This window comes from Zootoca vivipara, chromosome 12, assembly GCF_965207765.1.
Source record: "Zootoca vivipara chromosome 12, rZooViv2.hap1.1, whole genome shotgun sequence".
NCBI lineage: Eukaryota > Metazoa > Chordata > Lepidosauria > Squamata > Lacertidae > Zootoca > Zootoca vivipara.
The window spans coordinates 6,342,084-6,360,366 of record NC_142595.1 but is presented as its reverse complement, the minus strand read 5'-3'; the positions used below and the strand labels follow the sequence as shown (position 1 = coordinate 6,360,366).

The window sequence follows — 18,283 nt, the reverse complement described above, 5'->3', positions numbered from 1 at the left end:
GCTCGTAACATTATACAGGAGGCAGCAATGAAAACCATCCCAAGGAAAAGGAAATGCAAGAAAGCAAAATGGCTGTCCAACGAGGCCTTACAAATAGCGGAGGAGAGGAGGCAAGCAAAATGCAAGGGAGACAGGGAAAGATACAGGAAACTGAATGCAGATTTCCAAAAAACAGCAAGGAGAGACAAGAGGGTCTTCTTAAATGAGCAATGCAAAGAAATAGAGGAAAACAATAGAATGGGGAAAACCAGAGATCTGTTCAAGAAAATTGGAGATATGAAAGGAACATTTCGTACAAAGATTACCATAATCAAGGACAAAAGTGGTAAGGACCTAACAGAAGCAGAAGACATCAAGAAGAGGTGGCAAGAATACACAGAGGAATTATACCAGAAAGATATGGAGGTCTCGTACACCTCAGGTAGTGTGGTTGCTGGCCTTGAGCCAGACATCTTGGAGAGTGAAGTCAAATGGGCCTTAGAAAGCATTGCTAATAACAAGGCCAGTGGAAGTGATGATATTCCAGCTGAACTGTTTAAAATTTTAAAAGATGATGCTGTTAAGGTGCTACACCCAATATGCCAGCAAGTTTGGAAAACTCAGCAATGGCCAGAGGATTGGAGAAGATCAGTCTACATCCCGATTCCAAAGAAGGGCAGTGCCAAAGAATGCTCCAACTACCGCACAATTGCGCTCATTTCACACGCTAGCAAGGTTATGCTTAAAATTCTACAAGGCAGGCTTAGGCAGTATGTGGACCGAGAACTCCCAGAAGTGCAAGCTGGATTTCGAAGGGGCAGAGGAACCAGAGACCAAATAGCAAACATGCGCTGGATTATGGAGAAAGCTAGAGAGTTCCAGAAAATCGTCTACTTCTGCTTCATTGACTATGCAAAAGCCTTTGACTGTGTCGACCACAGCAAACTATGGCAAGTTCTTAAAGAAATGGGAGTGCCTAATCACCTCATCTGTCTCCTGAGAAATCTCTATGTGGGACAAGAAGCTACAATTAGAACTGGATATGGAACAACTGATTGGTTCAAAATTGGGAAAGGAGTACGACAAGGTTGTATATTGTCTCCCTGCTTATTTAACTTATATGCAGAATTCATCATGCGAAAGGCTGGACTAGATGAATCCCAAGCCGGAATTAAGATTGCTGGAAGAAATATCAACAACCTCAGATATGCAGATGACACAACCTTGATGGCAGAAAGCGAGGAGGAATTAAAGAACCTTTTAATGAGGGTGAAAGAGGAGAGCGCAAAATATGGTCTGAAGCTCAACATCAAAAAAACCAAGATCATGGCCACTGGTCCCATCACCTCCTGGCAAATAGAAGGGGAAGAAATGGAGGCAGTGAGAGATTTTACTTTCTTGGGCTCCTTGATCACTGCAGATGGTGACAGCAGTTACGAAATTAAAAGACGCCTGCTTCTTGGGAGAAAAGCAATGACAAACCTAGACAGCATCTTAAAAAGCAGAGACATCACCTTGCCGACAAAGGTCCGTATAGTTAAAGCTATGGTTTTCCCAGTAGTGATGTATGGAAGTGAGAGTTGGACCATAAAGAAGGCTGATCGCCGAAGAATTGATGCTTTTGAATTATGGTGCTGGAGGAGACTCTTGAGAGTCCCATGGACTGCAAGAAGATCAAACCTATCCATTCTTAAGGAAATCAGCCCTGAGTGCTCCCTGGAAGGACAGATCGTGAAGCTGAGGCTCCAATACTTTGGCCACCTCATGAGAAGAGAAGAATCCTTGGAAAAGACCCTGATGTTGGGAAAGATTGAGGGCACTAGGAGAAGGGGACGACAGAGGACAAGATGGTTGGACAGTGTTCTCGAAGCTACGAACATGAGTTTGACCAAACTGCGGGAGGCAGTGCGAGACAGGAGTGCCTGGCGTGCTATGGTCCATGGGGTCACGAAGAGTCGGACACGACTAAACGACTAAACAACAACAACAGATGGGGCCAGTCTTACTACTGACACACTAATGTGTGGGGATAGTGCCCTGATGGAAAAACTAACGAATGAGCTGAGAGTCCTTAGGGGCCAAATAAAAAAGTATGATTTCATGTCTGAGTGGTCTGACTTTATTTAATTTGTACAAGGAGGAACATAGGCAGTCTTGAACAAATATGGTAGATATAGTGGCTCAGGGCATTCCAATACTTTACCTACTTTACCTTGGTCTAATGGGGTTCATGTTTTGTAACCTTATGTTGTTTAACCATTATGTCTATTTTATAAATGGATCTAGTCTCTACCTTCCATGCATTCACATACATGTGGTTTATTTATTTTGGTTTTATTTTATAATTGTATATAGACTGTGCATATTGTGATCAAATCCTGTTTGATAACATTGTATTCTGAAGAATCACACATTGTTTTGATTTGCCTTGAGACAGTCTTTAAACCTCCTAGGGTCTAAGGCATGGTTAGGCAAACTAAGGCCCAGGGGCCGGATCCGACCCAATCGAATTCTAAATCTGGCCCACGGATAGTCCAGGAATCAGTGTGTTTTTACATGAGTAGAATGTGTCCTTTAATTTAAAATGCATCTCTGGGTTATTTGTGGGGCCTGCCTGGTGTTTTTACATGAGTAGAATGTGTGCTTTTATTTAAAATGCATCTCTGGGTTATTTGTGGGGCATAGGAATCCGTTCATATTTTTATCAAAATATAGTCTGGGCCACCACATGGTCTGAGGGACGGTGGACCGGTCCACGGCTGAAAAAGTTTGCTGACCCCTGGTAAGGCATCTGGAGCAGAAGATCTGGAGCTGGACCATCCCAAGGAAAGCCTAGCTTTAATGCCAGAGGAATAAGTAAGGTAGACACGGGGGCACAGCAAACATCTGCCTCTCTCAATCCAAACTCAAAAGCTTGTCTCTTTCCCTCTTTCCATTCTGAAATATCACTCCTTCTCTTGAGGACCATAAGAAAGTTAAAACACTGATGTTTTATGTTAGACTCCAAAATCTTGAAATCTTACTCCCAGTTTATAGAGGCACTCCTGTTCTGTTGCTCATGTGACTCTTATTAATTTCTCCCAAACATTCCCACGTTGTCATGCAAGCAACACTTTTTGATAGAAAATATGCAGTCTACACTTCTTACCCAGCTAAACTATGTCATCTTGAACTCTCCCTCTGGTAGTGTGAGTTTGCTTATAGAATCACCATCAACATTTAACCTGAAGTGAAAGCTGAACCAAATGTAGTTTCTCCTCCAGTGAAGCACTGGAGGATCTTCAAGTGAAGCCACAATTAGTTCAGTACAATCTAGCCTCTGCAGATCTATACGGTTTCAGTAAATGTCACGTAAACTGAAGCATGAAGCATTAGAATGGGTTTTGTCGGGCAATACATTGGAGGAATTTCATAGTACATCAAAAGAGTTTCAATATGAATAGCAATATTTCTTGATCTCTGTGCATTTTATGTATAGCCATTGTTTGGCCCCAGAGTGAGATATTTGTGTAATAATCCTTTGCAAATCTTTGATGAAGCATATAACTAAGGTGTACATTTTTTAAAAAAAATACAAAAAATACATGAATCAGTATGGTTCCTGAGTCCTGAGCATCGCTGTCAAGTTTTCCTTTTTCTTGTGAGGAAGCCTATTCAGCATAAGGGAATTTCCCTTAAAAAGGGGAGAACTTGACAGTTATGGTCCTGAGAGATGACCTGCAAGAGATCTCTATCCATGTAATGACATGGAATGAGCATAACAAGCTGTCCCCTTTCAACATGAATGGAGGGGAACCTCAAGCAATGGCAACTCAGAGTAGATGGGTGTCTTTCCCAAGCATTAGGTCCTCCACTCTTCCAAGTGTAAATGCTTAGTTCTGGGCTCACAAGACAGGATAGGGGTTCTGTTTTTTTTTTGCCCACACTGTTGCCTCCCTTCATGAGTTGACAGATGTGATCTTGACTGTGGTGTAGGAAACCTCCATTCTTATTATCCTGAAGGATTTCAAGGTCCCTGCTGAAGCTTACTTGTCTGGTGCAGAATTTCCTGGCCTACAGAACTACAATGAGCCTGTGTCAGGTTATATTTGGTCCAACACATCTGGATTTTTTTTTTAAATGTATTGTTGTTGACCTGGGCATGGGGGAGTTTATTATGATTGGGGAACTCTGATATGTTCTCTATAGAATCATAGAGTTGGAAGAGACCACAAGGGCCATCCAGTCCAATCCCCTGCCAAGCAGGAAGAATCATCAAAGCATTCTTGACATATGTCTGTCAAGTCTCCGCTTAAAGACCTCCAAAGAAGGAGACTCTACCACACTTCTTGGCAGCAAATTCCACTGCCGAACAGCTCTTACTGTCAGGAAGTTCTTCCTAATGTTTAGGTGGAATCTTCTTTCTTGTAGTTTGAATCCATTGCTCCGTGTCCGCTTCTCTGGAGCAGCAGAAAACAACCTTTCTCCCTCCTTTATATGACATCCTTTTATATATTTGAACATGGCTATCATATCACCCCTTAACCTTCTCTTCTCCAGGCTAAACATACCCAGTTCCCTAAGCTGTTCCTCATAAGGCATCGTTTCCAGGCCTTTGGCCATTTTGGTTGCCCTCCTCTGGACACGTTCCAGCTTGTCAGTATCCTTCTTGAACTGTGGTGCCCAGAACTGGACACAGTACTCCAGGTGAGGTCTGACCAGAGCAGAATACAGTGGTACTATTATTTCCCTTGATCTAGACGCTATACTCCTATTGATGCAGCCCAGAATTGCATTGGCTTTTTTAGCTGCTGCATCACACTGTTGACTCATGTCAAGTTTCCTGTATTTGTGCCTTTCATTTTAATTTTTTTTGCCCAAGTGTAGTACTTTACATTTCTCCTTGTTAAAATTCATCTTGTTTGCTTTGGCCCAGTTGTCTAATCTGTTAAGGTCATTCTGAAGTTAGATTTAGTCTCATGGTGGTTCCCGTATCTGTGGTGTGTGTGTATATATTTCAAAAATAATTAATTAAAAGCTAATAATCCAACTGTATTAATTCATTAAAGGTAAAGGGACTGACTGCTAGGTTGGCAGGAGTAACGGGAGCTCACCCCGTTGCAGGGACTCGAACCGCCGACCTTCTGATCGGCAAGCCCTAAGCTCTGTGGTTTAACCCACAGCACCACCCGTGTCCCAAATAATTCATTAAGGACCTTTAAAATAAAGATATATAAACTATGCAGTGATAGTGCATAGTAAAGATATATAAACTATGCAGTGATAACTATGCAGTGATAGTGATAAATGCTGTCCATGTATCAAAAAAAGTAGTCCCATTTTTCATTATTTTCTTTTCTCGTTTTGGTCATGGCTGCAAGATCCCACATTTTTATGATCCGCTCTTTTCAATTTTGTACTTTAGATGGCTTCTAGTACCTAGGATATATCAATCTAGCAGCTGTTAACATGTTGTCAGTGTTCACTGTAAAAAAATAATGGATCAAGACTTATAAACCAAGGATTTTTTCCATTAAAATGTTTATTCTCCTTCAATACTTTTCCCCGCAAAGGGACATGTCTATCATATATGATGAAGGCATATCATTTTTAACAGATTTTTTGCCTGGTGTATCCAGAGATTCCTGCTGTTCTTGTTATTATCCTGAGTATACTTCTGTTTTGGCTTAAATCTGTTTGAAGTTGTATCATGTTATTGTATTGTTTTAATTTTATCATGTTGTTAGATATATTGGATACCTGTGTGGAAAGTAAATAAATATACAGATATCATTGACGATCACGTCTCTGCCATGCTATCTAGCTCTACCTTCCTTATTTCAATTATATTAAAATAGGCATCATATGTATAAATGCAAGTCTCGTTCTGCTTTGGAAAATGATTACACACACTTCGATACTCCCCACCATTAGGTGACGTCACTGGCCCCTATGGGTTACTTGTGAAACTAGTCTCTTCAACCATAGCATCTGGAGAAGACAGTATCCAAGCATTTCTACAATATCAATGCATGAAGTAGTGGTGACAGTGTTATATTATCAATCAATATACTTTATTCGACCGATAGTCAGAAACAAAAAAAAACAAAAAACATTTCTCAATACAAAGATAAACATATAAAACTGAAGGCATCAGAGGGATACATAAAAATATAAAACTGAAGGCATCAGAGGGATACATAAATGGGGTATGACCGCGCTACTAAACCTCCTACAGATAACCCACATCAAGACATTCGATTATACATTTCCGACACTTGAGCGCCAGGAAGAGGAATTTAGCCACTGAGAAGGTTATTTTCCCAGTGGGCTTGTTTAGCAAATATGCTGCCTGCCATTCTCTTGGTCGGGAACTAAACTGAGATAAATACAGGTCTATAAGATATTGCCTTGAATCATTATAAAAGGGACAACTCAGTAGAATGTGTTCTGTGGATTCTACCTCACCCAAGGCAAAATGGCACATTCTCTGACCGTATGGGACTCCTCCAAATCTTCCCCTCAAAACCGCCGAATCAAGGACATTCAGTCTAGCCGCAGTAATTAGTCTGCGGTATTCCACGTAGTGGATATCTGCCAGGTAACGGGCTGGTGCAGACCGATACACCTGCTCTCCTAAAAACATCCCAGATTTCACGCGGGCTATGTCCTCCTGTCTGGCGATATCCCCCAATCTCTGAGCGATCATCGCTTTAGCGTGGCTGTATGTCATGGATTCAATATAAAGGGAGGACAGACCGCACTTTTGCACTTCCTCTACCACTTCCCTTTCCCATGGAGATTTAAAATTATCCCTCAGAATCAGGGGGGCCAAACCCATCGGTCTGAAACATAGTTTGAGCCATAGCCATAATTTCACTTTCAGGGCCACATACGTAAAGGCTTGGCAACCGGTCTCCAATCTCATGATCTCACCCGGAACAGAAGGGGGGATCCTGAGAATGGCCCTGAGGAATTGTGATTGGATAGATTCCAATCTTACAAAGTCCCTACGTGAACCCAAGGCAATGCCCACCAGCAGTAGTGGGAGAGCTTTCATTTTAAAGACTCGCAGGGCAACATCTACTGTTTGTGCCTGTTTCTTGGAATACAGGGATCTAATCAACAGAGCTGCTTTAGAAGCATTTGTGGCTATATATTCTCTGTGTGCCAAGAAGGACCTGTTTGATCGAACTATCTGACCCAGGTATTTGAAGCAACTAACCTGCTCTATGGGAATACCATTAATTGACCACAAATTAGGTTTTGGTCGAGCAGCAAAGACCATTATTTTGGTCTTGGCATAATTAAGATGGAGCTCGTGTTGGGTCACGTATTCATGAAGAGCTCGAAGCATCCTCCTTAACCCAATGGGGGAGGTAGCTAAGAGGGCGGCGTCATCCGCATACAGGAGGACATTCAAGGCTCTACCTGCTAATTTTGGTGGATGGAAAACAGCATTGGTCATATGGGCCACTAGTGAGTTAATATAGAAATTAAATAGGGCAGGGGCAAGCAAGCAGCCCTGTCTTACCCCTCTAGTGGTGGCAAGCGGATTAGAGACTAGCCCCTTGCCATCTAGCCTAATTCTCAGAAAGGTGTTTGTATGTAAATTCATAATCAGCAAAAGGAGGCGGCGGTCGATAGATGTCGCTGCCAGTTTTGTCCATAGCTGGTTCCTGGGGATTAAATCAAAGGCCTGCTTAAAGTGTATAAAGGCGACATGGAGGGCTTTTAGGCCTTTGCCAGCATATTTGTTGGCCAGATGGTTCAGGATTAGAATTTGGTCTGTTGTCGATCTTCCAGTGTTATATTAATTTTCAAATGTAGTTCACAATAATCAAATAATAATAGGAATTCAAGGAGGACTGGAATAAGACAGGTAACAAATACCACCTCTACCTGCCAGAGTCATGGCAGAGGGTTGGGCAGGGCAGCACCTCAAGCAGTGAAATGGGATGCACCAGTCCTTCCCCGAGCACACAGACTGCCATCCTGCAACCCTGAGTTGAAGACTAGACTGAATGTGTGACCTGTCCTATATGTTGGATCAATGAAAACTGAGACCGCCCCATAGTTGTCATGGGAACAATAAACTTCCAAGCTGGCCCTACATGGCAGGCCTCAGCATGGATGCTGAAGTTAACCAGGATCAAATCCCTGGAGTTGTCCAACACCACACTTGAGGCCACCTCAGCCAAGGGAGCCAATGCAACCATACCAATAGCCCAGTTATCAGGTACAGATATTCATAGATTGGTCCACTGTGGAGGATAGATAGATATTTAGATAGATTTGCATATACAACTGCTGCATGCATAGATCCTCTTTGTACATAATTGAAACTACCATGAAAAAAGAAACTGATTTTTTTATGATGATTGAAGACTTGCAATGTCAATCCTGACAATGACATCATCAGAATGCACATGGATTGTGACAACAATATGCTGTGAGGTGGAATTTTTGTCCCCTTCTTGTTAGCTAGTACAGGTTGGAGGACTGGTTTTCATTTGCAGGCTCTATGATGTGTTACTAGCTTCACCCTTTTGAAGAGCTGGCTCTTGGCAATGTCCTGTCTGATTCCCATGGACCTCAAGAGAGTGAAGAAACTTCAGGCCTTGGTCAATTTATACAGCCAAGATCCTAGGCTTGTGGGTGACAGGCAGCTTGCTGTATTGCGGACCCACGTGGAGAATATATTACAAACTCACACAGGTGCCTCTGGGAGAAAGGTACTTGAGGAGGAAGAGATATTTGAGGTCACAAACTGTGGTGAAAGTGATGTTGAAACGGATGAGGACAATGAGATTGTTGAACCCGACCAAGATAGTCTCCAAGAAATGGGGGATGAAAATGTGAGACTAACCAGCGAGATGATGGATCAGGCTGATGAAAAGAGGGAAGAGGCTTTTGACGCAGTTGATAAAGGCAATCTCCAAAGAGCCGTTGAGTTGTTTACCGATGCCATCAGGTTGAACCCTCAGTCCAGTGTCGCATACGTGAACCGAGCAAGCACCTTTGTGAAACTAAAGAAACCTAATGCCGCCATCAGAGACTGTAAGAAGGCCGCTGAACTGAACCGGAAATCTGCACAGCCATATAAGTGGCAAGGGAAGGCCCATATGCTCCTAGGACATTGGGAGAAAGCTGCTGAAGACTTCACCATGGCTTGCAACCTTGATCGTGATGAGGAAACTCATGCTTTGCTTCAGGTGGTGCAACTGAAACTTCAGAGACTCAAGGAGTATCGTCACAAATGTGAGCAAAAGCGAGAGTTAAAGGAAATTCACAGAAGGTTAGAAAAAGTCAGACTGTCCCTGGAAGAGCAAGAGAGAGTCCCGAGAGAGGAGAACCCCTGGGATGAAATGGCCAGAGCAGGTCGGAAACATCTCAAATCTTTCCTTACCCTTTTAGATCCCCGGGTAATGATGGCATTCCTGGATGTGGTCTGGAATCCTGAAAACATCTACAAATACCGAAAGAAAAATGTGATAACTAAGTTCACTCGCAAACATTAATTTGAAGGTCAACTTATATGTGGCCTCATAACTAAATAAACTCACACATAGAAAAAAATGTAAATATCTCCTCTCATTATTTTCTTTCTCTTCTTTTTGCAAAACTAGTTATGAAATTATGAATAACTTTAATGTGATAGTTCCATATGTAGTGCAATTAAACAAAGCAATGTAAGATAAGGAGATATGTAAGTATTTGAGGTTCTGCAGTCATGAATTAAAATGCTAACAAGCAAATGTTGAAGTGAATAAATGATTTAAAATAAGCACTTTCAGGCTGTAGTGAAACTTAATTCAAAATTAATTTGTGCCTCCCTAGGGTAATTTGAACACTCATCCTAAATAGATGGACTCAAATCTACCTTAAGTTATTGTCTCCATTAAAACAAATGGAATAGTCATTGCTACTTTGAATCACATTGCTTTCAATTGTACAGTCATACCTCAGGTTACAGACGCTTCAGGTTGCGTACCGCGCGAACCCGGAAGTACCCGAAGGGGTTACTTCCGGGTTTCGGCGCTCACGCATGTGCAGAAACACCAAATCATGCTTTCTGCATGCACGGAAGCGCCAAATTGCGACCCACGTGTGCGCAGACGAGGCGCTGTGGGTTGCAAACGCTGCGGCTTGCAAACATGCCTCCCGCATGGATCACGTTCGCAATCTGAGCGTCCACTATACGTAGTTATACTCAGCTTTAGTTGGATTTGGTTTGAACAATTTGATCTTTATGGATTCTGTTGATAGGAATGTAGCTATCCAGCTAATTTCACACTTCTCCAATTGCACCTTGGAGTCAAAGGGGGAAGCAGAAACCCTTCTGCATCTCTTGTCTCATCTTATAAATAATAGTAAAGGTAAAGGTAAAGGGGCCCCTGACCATCAGGTCCAGTCGTGCCCGACTCTGGGGTTGCGGCGCTCATCTCGCTCTATAGGCCGAGGGAGCCGGCGTTTGTCCGGAGACAGCTTCCGGGTCATGTGGCCAGCATGACAAAGCCGCTTCTGGCGAACCAGAGCAGCACACGGAAACGCCGTTTACCTTCCCGCCAGAGCGGTCCCTATTTATCTACTTGCACTTTGATGTGCTTTCGAACTGCTAGGTTGGCAGGAATAAATAATAGTACATCCTGACAATTAATAAATTACACCAAACCGGGAAATTGTTAGGTTTCAGGTGCTCCCAAATTGGGTGCTCCCAAATTGTTAGGTTTCAGGTGCTCTCTTCCCCTTGAGAGTCACACACAGTGATTATAGGCCAAATATTTTAGCCCAGCTCTAGACTGATGCCATTATCTTGGAGCATTTCCCATTATTTTGATCAAAAGTGTTTCAGAGCGTGACCTAAGAGAGTTTGCTTGCCAGTGACTTCCATCCATGGCTCTGTGGCTAGCTGATCTTAGGAAATTGAGGGAGCAGAGGACCCAGGCAACCACAGCAAGATTAAAATGCTTAATAGAGGTTTGCCAGGGGAATGATGCCCAACACATTTCAGTTTATTGTCTTTTTCAGGGGCTATGAAACCATGTACAATCTTATCCCACTGCCCTCTTATAATGATTCACATAACTCTTATTGCGTAAACCACAGTCAACACCTTAGCAGAGTTCTATTTCCTAGCACTAGTTAGAGGCCTTGCTTCTTTGGAGTGGGGAGAGCTAGGATTTTATTTTTTTGTTTTGCTCCCCCCCCTTTTCTTCCTGTCTATTTTGAATTCACTGTGGGGATATAAGCATAGTTTCAAACAGAGCAAGAGTTTTCAGATAAAGGCACCCGTGCCTCAGTAACAATGAGTACCCAAAGCCTGTTGTTAGCTAACTTTGTCAGTGCCACTAGTTAGGGATGGGTTTTTTAAAAAAAAAATACTGGGGAGATATGCTTGTATGTGGCCATTGGACCTGGTATTTCATGTTTAGACAACTGCCTTAGGTAGCTCACACCAACCTTAGACGGAATCAGCTTCTATTGCAGGCAGGTGGACATATTTCCACATAAAGCCTATACAGTGGTACCTCGGGTTACGAACACGATCCGTTCTGGGTCACAGTTCGTAACCCGAAAAGTTCGTAACCCGAACCGCCATTTTGCGCATGCGCAAAGTGCTATTCTCACGCTTCTGCGCATGCGCAGAACGTGTGTGCGGCGAAAATACTTCCGGGTTTGCGCAGTTCGTAACCCAAGGTGTTCGTAACCCAAGGTGTTCGTAACCCGAGGTACGACTGTATGCAGGCAGACCTGAGTTTGCCACAGTGCGCTCAATAGGCAGCTGTAGAGGTCACAGCACCCCGACACATATTCGCAAGCAAGCACTTGTCACATTCACACTTCAGAGTTTCATGTCTAAAAAAAATCTTACACACAATAAAGTGCAATGTGTTAAGTGATCCTTTCATTGGGATTACTGAGCATTTTTTTATTAGTTGTTTCAATGAGTTGTGGGTTTTTTAAAAGCACAAGGTGATGCCTCCTGGGCCACACAGTTAACTGGATGTATATCCCAGAACTCTCAAAACATTGCCCTCCAGCTCTGCACTTCAGTGGAACATTGGTAATGGTAGGCAAGCTACCATTCAGGAAACTTGCCCGGAGTTGCTGGTTTTTCTCACTGATGAATTCTTAATAAACTTCCCGGAAAGTATGAAAGCCAGTGAACTATGAAAGTAGGAAAGCCTTAGTTGAATGACCTGACTAACCGAACTGATTAAAACTTGCAGCAGCCATGCTTCAAACGGATAACAAAAGCTTGGGAACCACTTCTTCTGTTGCATTTATTTCAGCACTGATTGATGATGTGCATAGATACACATTCTAAAGCAGCATTTTCTTTAAAAAGCAAAACAAAAAAACCTATTAAGTTGTCAACACCTGAAAAGTCAACTTCAACACTGCAGTGATATCATAATGTATGACATCAGCAGAACTTGACATAAACCAAACTGCCATAGCGACTGATACTTTCAAAGTCCTGCGGCTTTAGATACAAAGTACAGCAGCGGGACCACATGGAAGGACACATGAGAGATGAGGTCCTTTTCTCTTCCATAATAGAAGTGATTTTCTAATTCAGCCACTGTCTGTACATGAGGCTTACTTTTTTATAAAAAAATATTTGCCCTAAGAGAGGCAGTTTCCTGTATCCAGCTGGTCATCCGAGCTTCTAGCTGGACGGGGCACCATGGATCCTAAAAATGTTGGTGACCTTCAAGCTTTGCTCAATCTGTACAAGCAAGATCCAACGCTCTTGAGAGCAAAACAACTGAGCTTCCTAAGAGATTCATTGGAGAGCATGGGGGACACCATTTCGGGTTTCCAGAGAATTGAAGCCTTCCCTCTGAAACTTGGTAAAGAGGAAGGGAAACCACCTGAGCAGCTTACCAGCGATGAGAGTGATTTAGAGTTGGATGATGATGGAATTATCAACCCAGATGAAGATGAACCCCAGGAAATGGGAGACGAAAATGTGGAGGTTACAAATGACATGAAAAACAAGGCTGAGGAGAAGAAGGAGGAGGCATATGCTTTCCTGGAGACAGGGGAACTGCAGAATGCTATCGATCTGTTTACAGAGGCTATCAAGTTGAATCCCCAGTCACCACTCCTGTATGCCAACCGAGCCAGTGCCTTTGTCAAATTGCAGAAGCCCAATGCTGCCATTAGAGACTGCAACAAAGCATCAGAGCTCAATCCTAACGATGCACAGGCCTACAAGTGGAGAGGGAAAGCACATGTGCTTTTGGGAAACTGGGAAGAAGCTGCTGAAGACCTTGCATTAGCCTGTATATGGGATTATGATGAAGACACCAGTGCCCTGCTAAAGGAAGTGCAACCCAAAGCCCTGAAGCTGATCGAACACCACACCAAATATAAAAGAAAACGAACACTGAAGAAGATCCAGAAGATCCAGGCAACTCTGGACTGGATTAAGAGTATCCTGGAAGAACAAGAAAAGGTACAGAATGAAGAAAATATGTGGCAGTGGATGACTCGAGCCTGTCGGAGGTACTTGGACTTTTTTATGGCTGTTATGGATCCTAGAATTATCCTGGCCTGGCTGGACGTAACCTGGAACCCAGACAATATCTCCAAATACCGGGACAACCACAAGTTTATGAAGTTCATTGGTCAGGTTGACTGAAAGTCGAGGCCAGCCATAAATAAGCCTTTCATTAAATGAAATTGTAGCATGTGGCACCATGTGATGTTTCCTTTTAATGGCTTGAATTGAATATTTGTGTACTTTTGGATTTAATCCAGAGACCTCAAACTCAAATGGATTTCAGAGTGGGTTTCACCACTTCAGCAGAAGCCCAAAGGTTAGGACTAGTGACTAGCTTCTAAGAATACTCCTTGCCATATAAACCTTCTATATCTTGCCAGCCCAGATTCCTTTCCTAGGACGGCATCTACAGCAGTGGATGAAGCTGCTTGGGCACCTGGGGTAGCGCGCCCAGGGGCAGGGCGAGCCACCCATAGGGGTGGGGGCGCACCACGGGGCCTCCAGAGGCTGCCTGCCTCCTCCCACTCAGCCGCCTTACAGGTAGCGGGCAGACCATTTGGGCAGCGTGGAACCTGTACAGGAGAGACGCGTGGCTCAGCCGCACTGCAGGCCCCACGGTGAGTGCCGCCCGGCATTTTGTCACCCCCCTCAGCGGTGACACCCGGGGTGACCCGCCCCCACCGCACCTCGCTTCCTCCGCCTCTCCACAGTCCCCCATACCTCAGCACTCTTTATGGCTCCCAGTGTCTTTCCATCTATGCTTGCTTCCTGTTTTTCTCTGCTTGCTCTCCAAAATCTCTCATATGCCACGCCATCTGTGCCCCACCTCAGTTCTGCCAGTCTCATTTCTCATTATGCCACACACATTAGCAGCCAATGCTGGCAGGGCTTCCCATGCTGCCCGACCTGTTTGACACGCACGTTGCTAATTTAAGTGAAGCATCAGAGAGTTCTCCCAGTACGTTTCCAAGCACAATTCAAAGTGTTGGTGCTGACCTTTAAAGCCCTAAATGGCCTCGGTCCAGTATACCTGAAGGAGCGTCTCCACCACCATCGTTTTGCCCGGACACTGAGGTCCAGCACCGAGGGCCTTCTGGCGGTTCCCTCATTGCGAGAAGCCAAATTGCAGGGAACTAGGCAGAGGGCCTTCTCGGTGGTGGCGCCTGCCCTGTGGAATGCCCTCCCAACAGATGTCAAAGAGGAAAACAACTACCAGACTTTTAGAAAACATCTGAAGGCAGCCCTGTTCAGGGAGGCTTTTTAATGTTTAATAGATTACTGTGTTTTATTTTTCTGTTGGAAGCCACCCAGAGTGGCTGGGGAAACCCAGCCAGATGGGTGGGGTATAAATAATAAATTATTATTATTATTATTATTATTATTATTATTATTATTATTATTATTATTATTACATAGTAGCCAGTCTCTTCTAAGGGCATCTCTTCATAGTCCAATATATAGTTCAGCTACTTATGTGAAAAGCTGTAGGCACTCCATGGACCCCAAAGGTGTAAGTAAGTAAGTAAAACCTTTATTGGCATCAAACAAACAAAAAGTAGTTAAGATGGCGTCTTGAAGGTAGCCTCGGAGAGTGCCTGGTAAAGATTCTTCCTTATTCTCCTTTACTTAGCCTCACAAGCCTCACAAGCTTTTTTCCAAGGGTACTAATGGCATTTTAAGATTGTTTTAAGCTTGTTTTTATGTTTTTATACTTTTATGCTTTTACCACTCCCACATACCTGCAAATCTGCAAACCTGCAAGTCAGCGTTGTAGATAAAGACTGAAAGGGAGTGAGTTGTTAAAGAGAACGCACACTAACTAGCACAGTTCACTCTGCTTTGGGCTAAGTGGGGTTTCTCCCCCTCTCCGTCTGTGCTGGTATGAGAGGGAAAAAGCGTTCCAGGCACCATTCCAATGAGACCGTGGACGCAGCCAAGAAACAGATGAAAATCAGTGACTTCTTGCCCAATAATGACCTGGCAGAGATTTGCAATAGTTTCCCTACTGAAAACAGTTTTGCTGCTCTTGCCTCTAGTATTGCCCATAAAGTGACTGGCTGTATGGTGGGCGAGGGGCAGCCAGCCCCGGGATTACAAGAAGAGGCCCCTCCCTCTGAGCAAACCCAAACTTCTCTATCCGAAATACCACAATCATCCACCCAACTTTTTGCGGATCGAGAGATGTTGGAATTGCTAACCTGCCAATCTGAACTGATATCGCATACAATCAGCAACCTGTATAAAAGGCTGGACGGCATTGAAAAGAAGCTCGAGGAAGTGCTCAGCCTGGCCAAACGACCACCCACTCCTCCCCAGTTTGACTACATTGCCAGTCCGGCTCCCCCCCGCCCAAGTCTGCAGGTCGACTCCGCACAACAAGCAAAGGGCCCGGACGAACAAGCACATAACTTGAATCTACAACTCCAGCCTCATAAACTGGCTGTGCTAGTGGGAAACCACCCCTTGAATTACAACAATTGGGTAGATAAACTCTCAGTTGCCAACTCTCTGTCCCAACTGCTGGGGCACGTCCTACGTCCATCAGAGATTGTGGACATTCTATGGTTGCCCACTGGGTCCTTCCTGAAGCGGCTGGTTATTAACTTTAGATCTACTTATCCACCTGCTAGAATCCTAAAACTAAACGGTTGCACAAGGAAATGGCATATCTATTTCACAAGAGTGTTTGCTAACCAGATCTGCAAACCATTACCCATCAGGACAGGGGCCATCTGCTCTGAAGCTAGGCCTGTCTGTCTCAAGAAACCAGTGAACGGGGGGCTGGAAACGAGACCTTCTCGTATGGGCAACACCATCGCCCAACAGGACTCAGACAGCCCTGCACTGTACCAAAGTCTGCCTGCAATTGATTTAATTGACTTTTTACACCCTCCTCTTGGCTCCCAGGACGCTCCATGTGACGCGCCCGCCCCCGGTCCGCCTAAGCAACTCCAATCTGAAATGCACTCTCCTTCATACGCCTCGATGCCTGAACTGGAGACTTCCGTTACCTCCAGCCCAATACAAGGCGACAAACCACAACACCCATTAAACTTTAATCCCCTAATCGATCCACCCCAAGATACAGTTGCTGACCTTTTACAATCTACACCACCCGGTGAAGTCTATGCCTTCAAAACAAATCCGGAACGCCATGTAACCTGCAATAGAGTCATCGAGGACCCTTTCGGCCACATCAATCTGTTGGCCTTTCAACCCAAGCCATCTCAGTCTCCCAGTTCCCAGCAATCTAAGGCCGGTCGGAATCCTTATACGGGGCAGAGTGAAGAAGTCCCCCAAATCATCCTAGCAAAAGACTCCAGGGCCCACGGACCAATAACTGACGCTCCAAAGGTGTAATTCCGTAGATTTAAACTGATGTGCATGGTACCAAAATGGCATACTCAAAGCCAGAAAAGTTTTGTGTTAGAGGGAGGGGGAGAGATGGGAGGAAAATGGTACGACACAAGGAGAAACTATTGCAACATGATGCAAGCAAGCAAGCGGGTTCCAAACGAATGCATTTAATTCAATAATTTACAATAAAATAAACCCTGTGATGCAGGAAACTCAACACATCCAATCTGAAACCAGACCTTGTTTGCTTTTGCAAATGTGCTAGCAGTTTTTATTGTTGCACCACTTAGTTAAAATGTTTGCATGGCTTCAAGGTACCTCCAATATGGACATTACAATATAATAAGCTACTAACAAAATCAACACACACAAAAATGGGGTAGAGAACATCAAGGATAAATAATAATAAAAACAAGGGGGTGACAAGCAAAAAGGGAAAAGCAATAATGGCTTTCATCCAATATTTTTGCTTAACTGATTTGTGGAATGGGTTCCTTATCTCACTACTGCTGCTGTTGTTGTTGTTACTTCAAACCTTATGTTGCACAGAAGAACTCGCAAAACTCAGATCGAATCCAAATTCTATAACAGAAAGTGGCATTGGAAACACCAATGGTAGCAGCTGCTGGGAAACGAATGTTTGTGTTGCCCACATTTTTGGTAGATTATTTAAGACTAATTCCCTTATGTTGTTGTTAGTCGGCTGTTAGAGTAAGAATGAGCAGATGGTTAATCAATCTCAAAATGCCCTTCAGGATCTAGAAACAGCTGTGTACGGTCAGTGCTAGTAAACCCATCCAGAGTAAATGTGAATGGGGAAAAAACACAGCATGGAAGCATGATAATTTACACAGAACGCTACAATGAGATTTGCCAGTATGCAAACATTTCTTAAGCGGTGAACTTTCCAGAATCAACTCAGCTAGCAATTATGTCGTAATTCTGTAGTTCTCCAGTGTGTACAAGTCTATGTTAAATACCACTGCCACCAATAGACTTTTGAGGCATCTCCCTAATAATATTAAAGTTACATTATCTTTTGCTAAGTGCTAAATTACAAATGAAACACTTCTCCTGTACAGTTATCCTAGCAAATATTTTATGATCTCTTACTGCTGCCTTAGCCATGCTAGCAAAATATGTATTCTGGTGGTTGTTTTCCTGCCTTCAACCCCTTTGTATAGTGTGCTTGTATAAATGAGATTTTCCTAAATGTAACAAGTCACATTGTTCTCATGAACCCAGAAGTGGCTTGCTGGGCATGGGGGAGTCAAATTACCTTCTTATTGCTGAATGCCTATTGATTGCTGAAATATGGAAAGCATTGTCTGAATTTAACACCTCATTATGGTGAAGTAATATACAGAAAATTGTGTTACATGAAAAACTTACCTGGTACACCCATTTCTTGAAAGCTGCAAAAAAAAAAAAAAACCAGCAAGGTGCAAATGA

The 18,283-nt window shown here is 43.5% G+C and overlaps 2 protein-coding genes across 2 annotated transcripts; both read left to right on the top strand.

The window, feature by feature from the left end:
* Window positions 1–8,528: 8,528 nt before the first annotated feature.
* Window positions 8,529–9,537, top strand: LOC118094554 (putative protein FAM10A4). The gene has a single exon (XM_035135072.2). It carries the CDS (start codon window positions 8,529–8,531, stop codon window positions 9,477–9,479), a length of 951 nt encoding a protein of 316 aa, XP_034990963.2. The 3' UTR covers window positions 9,480–9,537.
* Window positions 9,538–12,652: 3,115 nt separating this feature from the next.
* Window positions 12,653–13,612, top strand: LOC118095212 (putative protein FAM10A4). The gene has a single exon (XM_035136276.2). The coding sequence runs from the start codon at window positions 12,653–12,655 to the stop codon at window positions 13,610–13,612; it is 960 nt and encodes a 319-aa protein (XP_034992167.1).
* The last annotated feature ends 4,671 nt before the right edge of the window (window positions 13,613–18,283 follow it).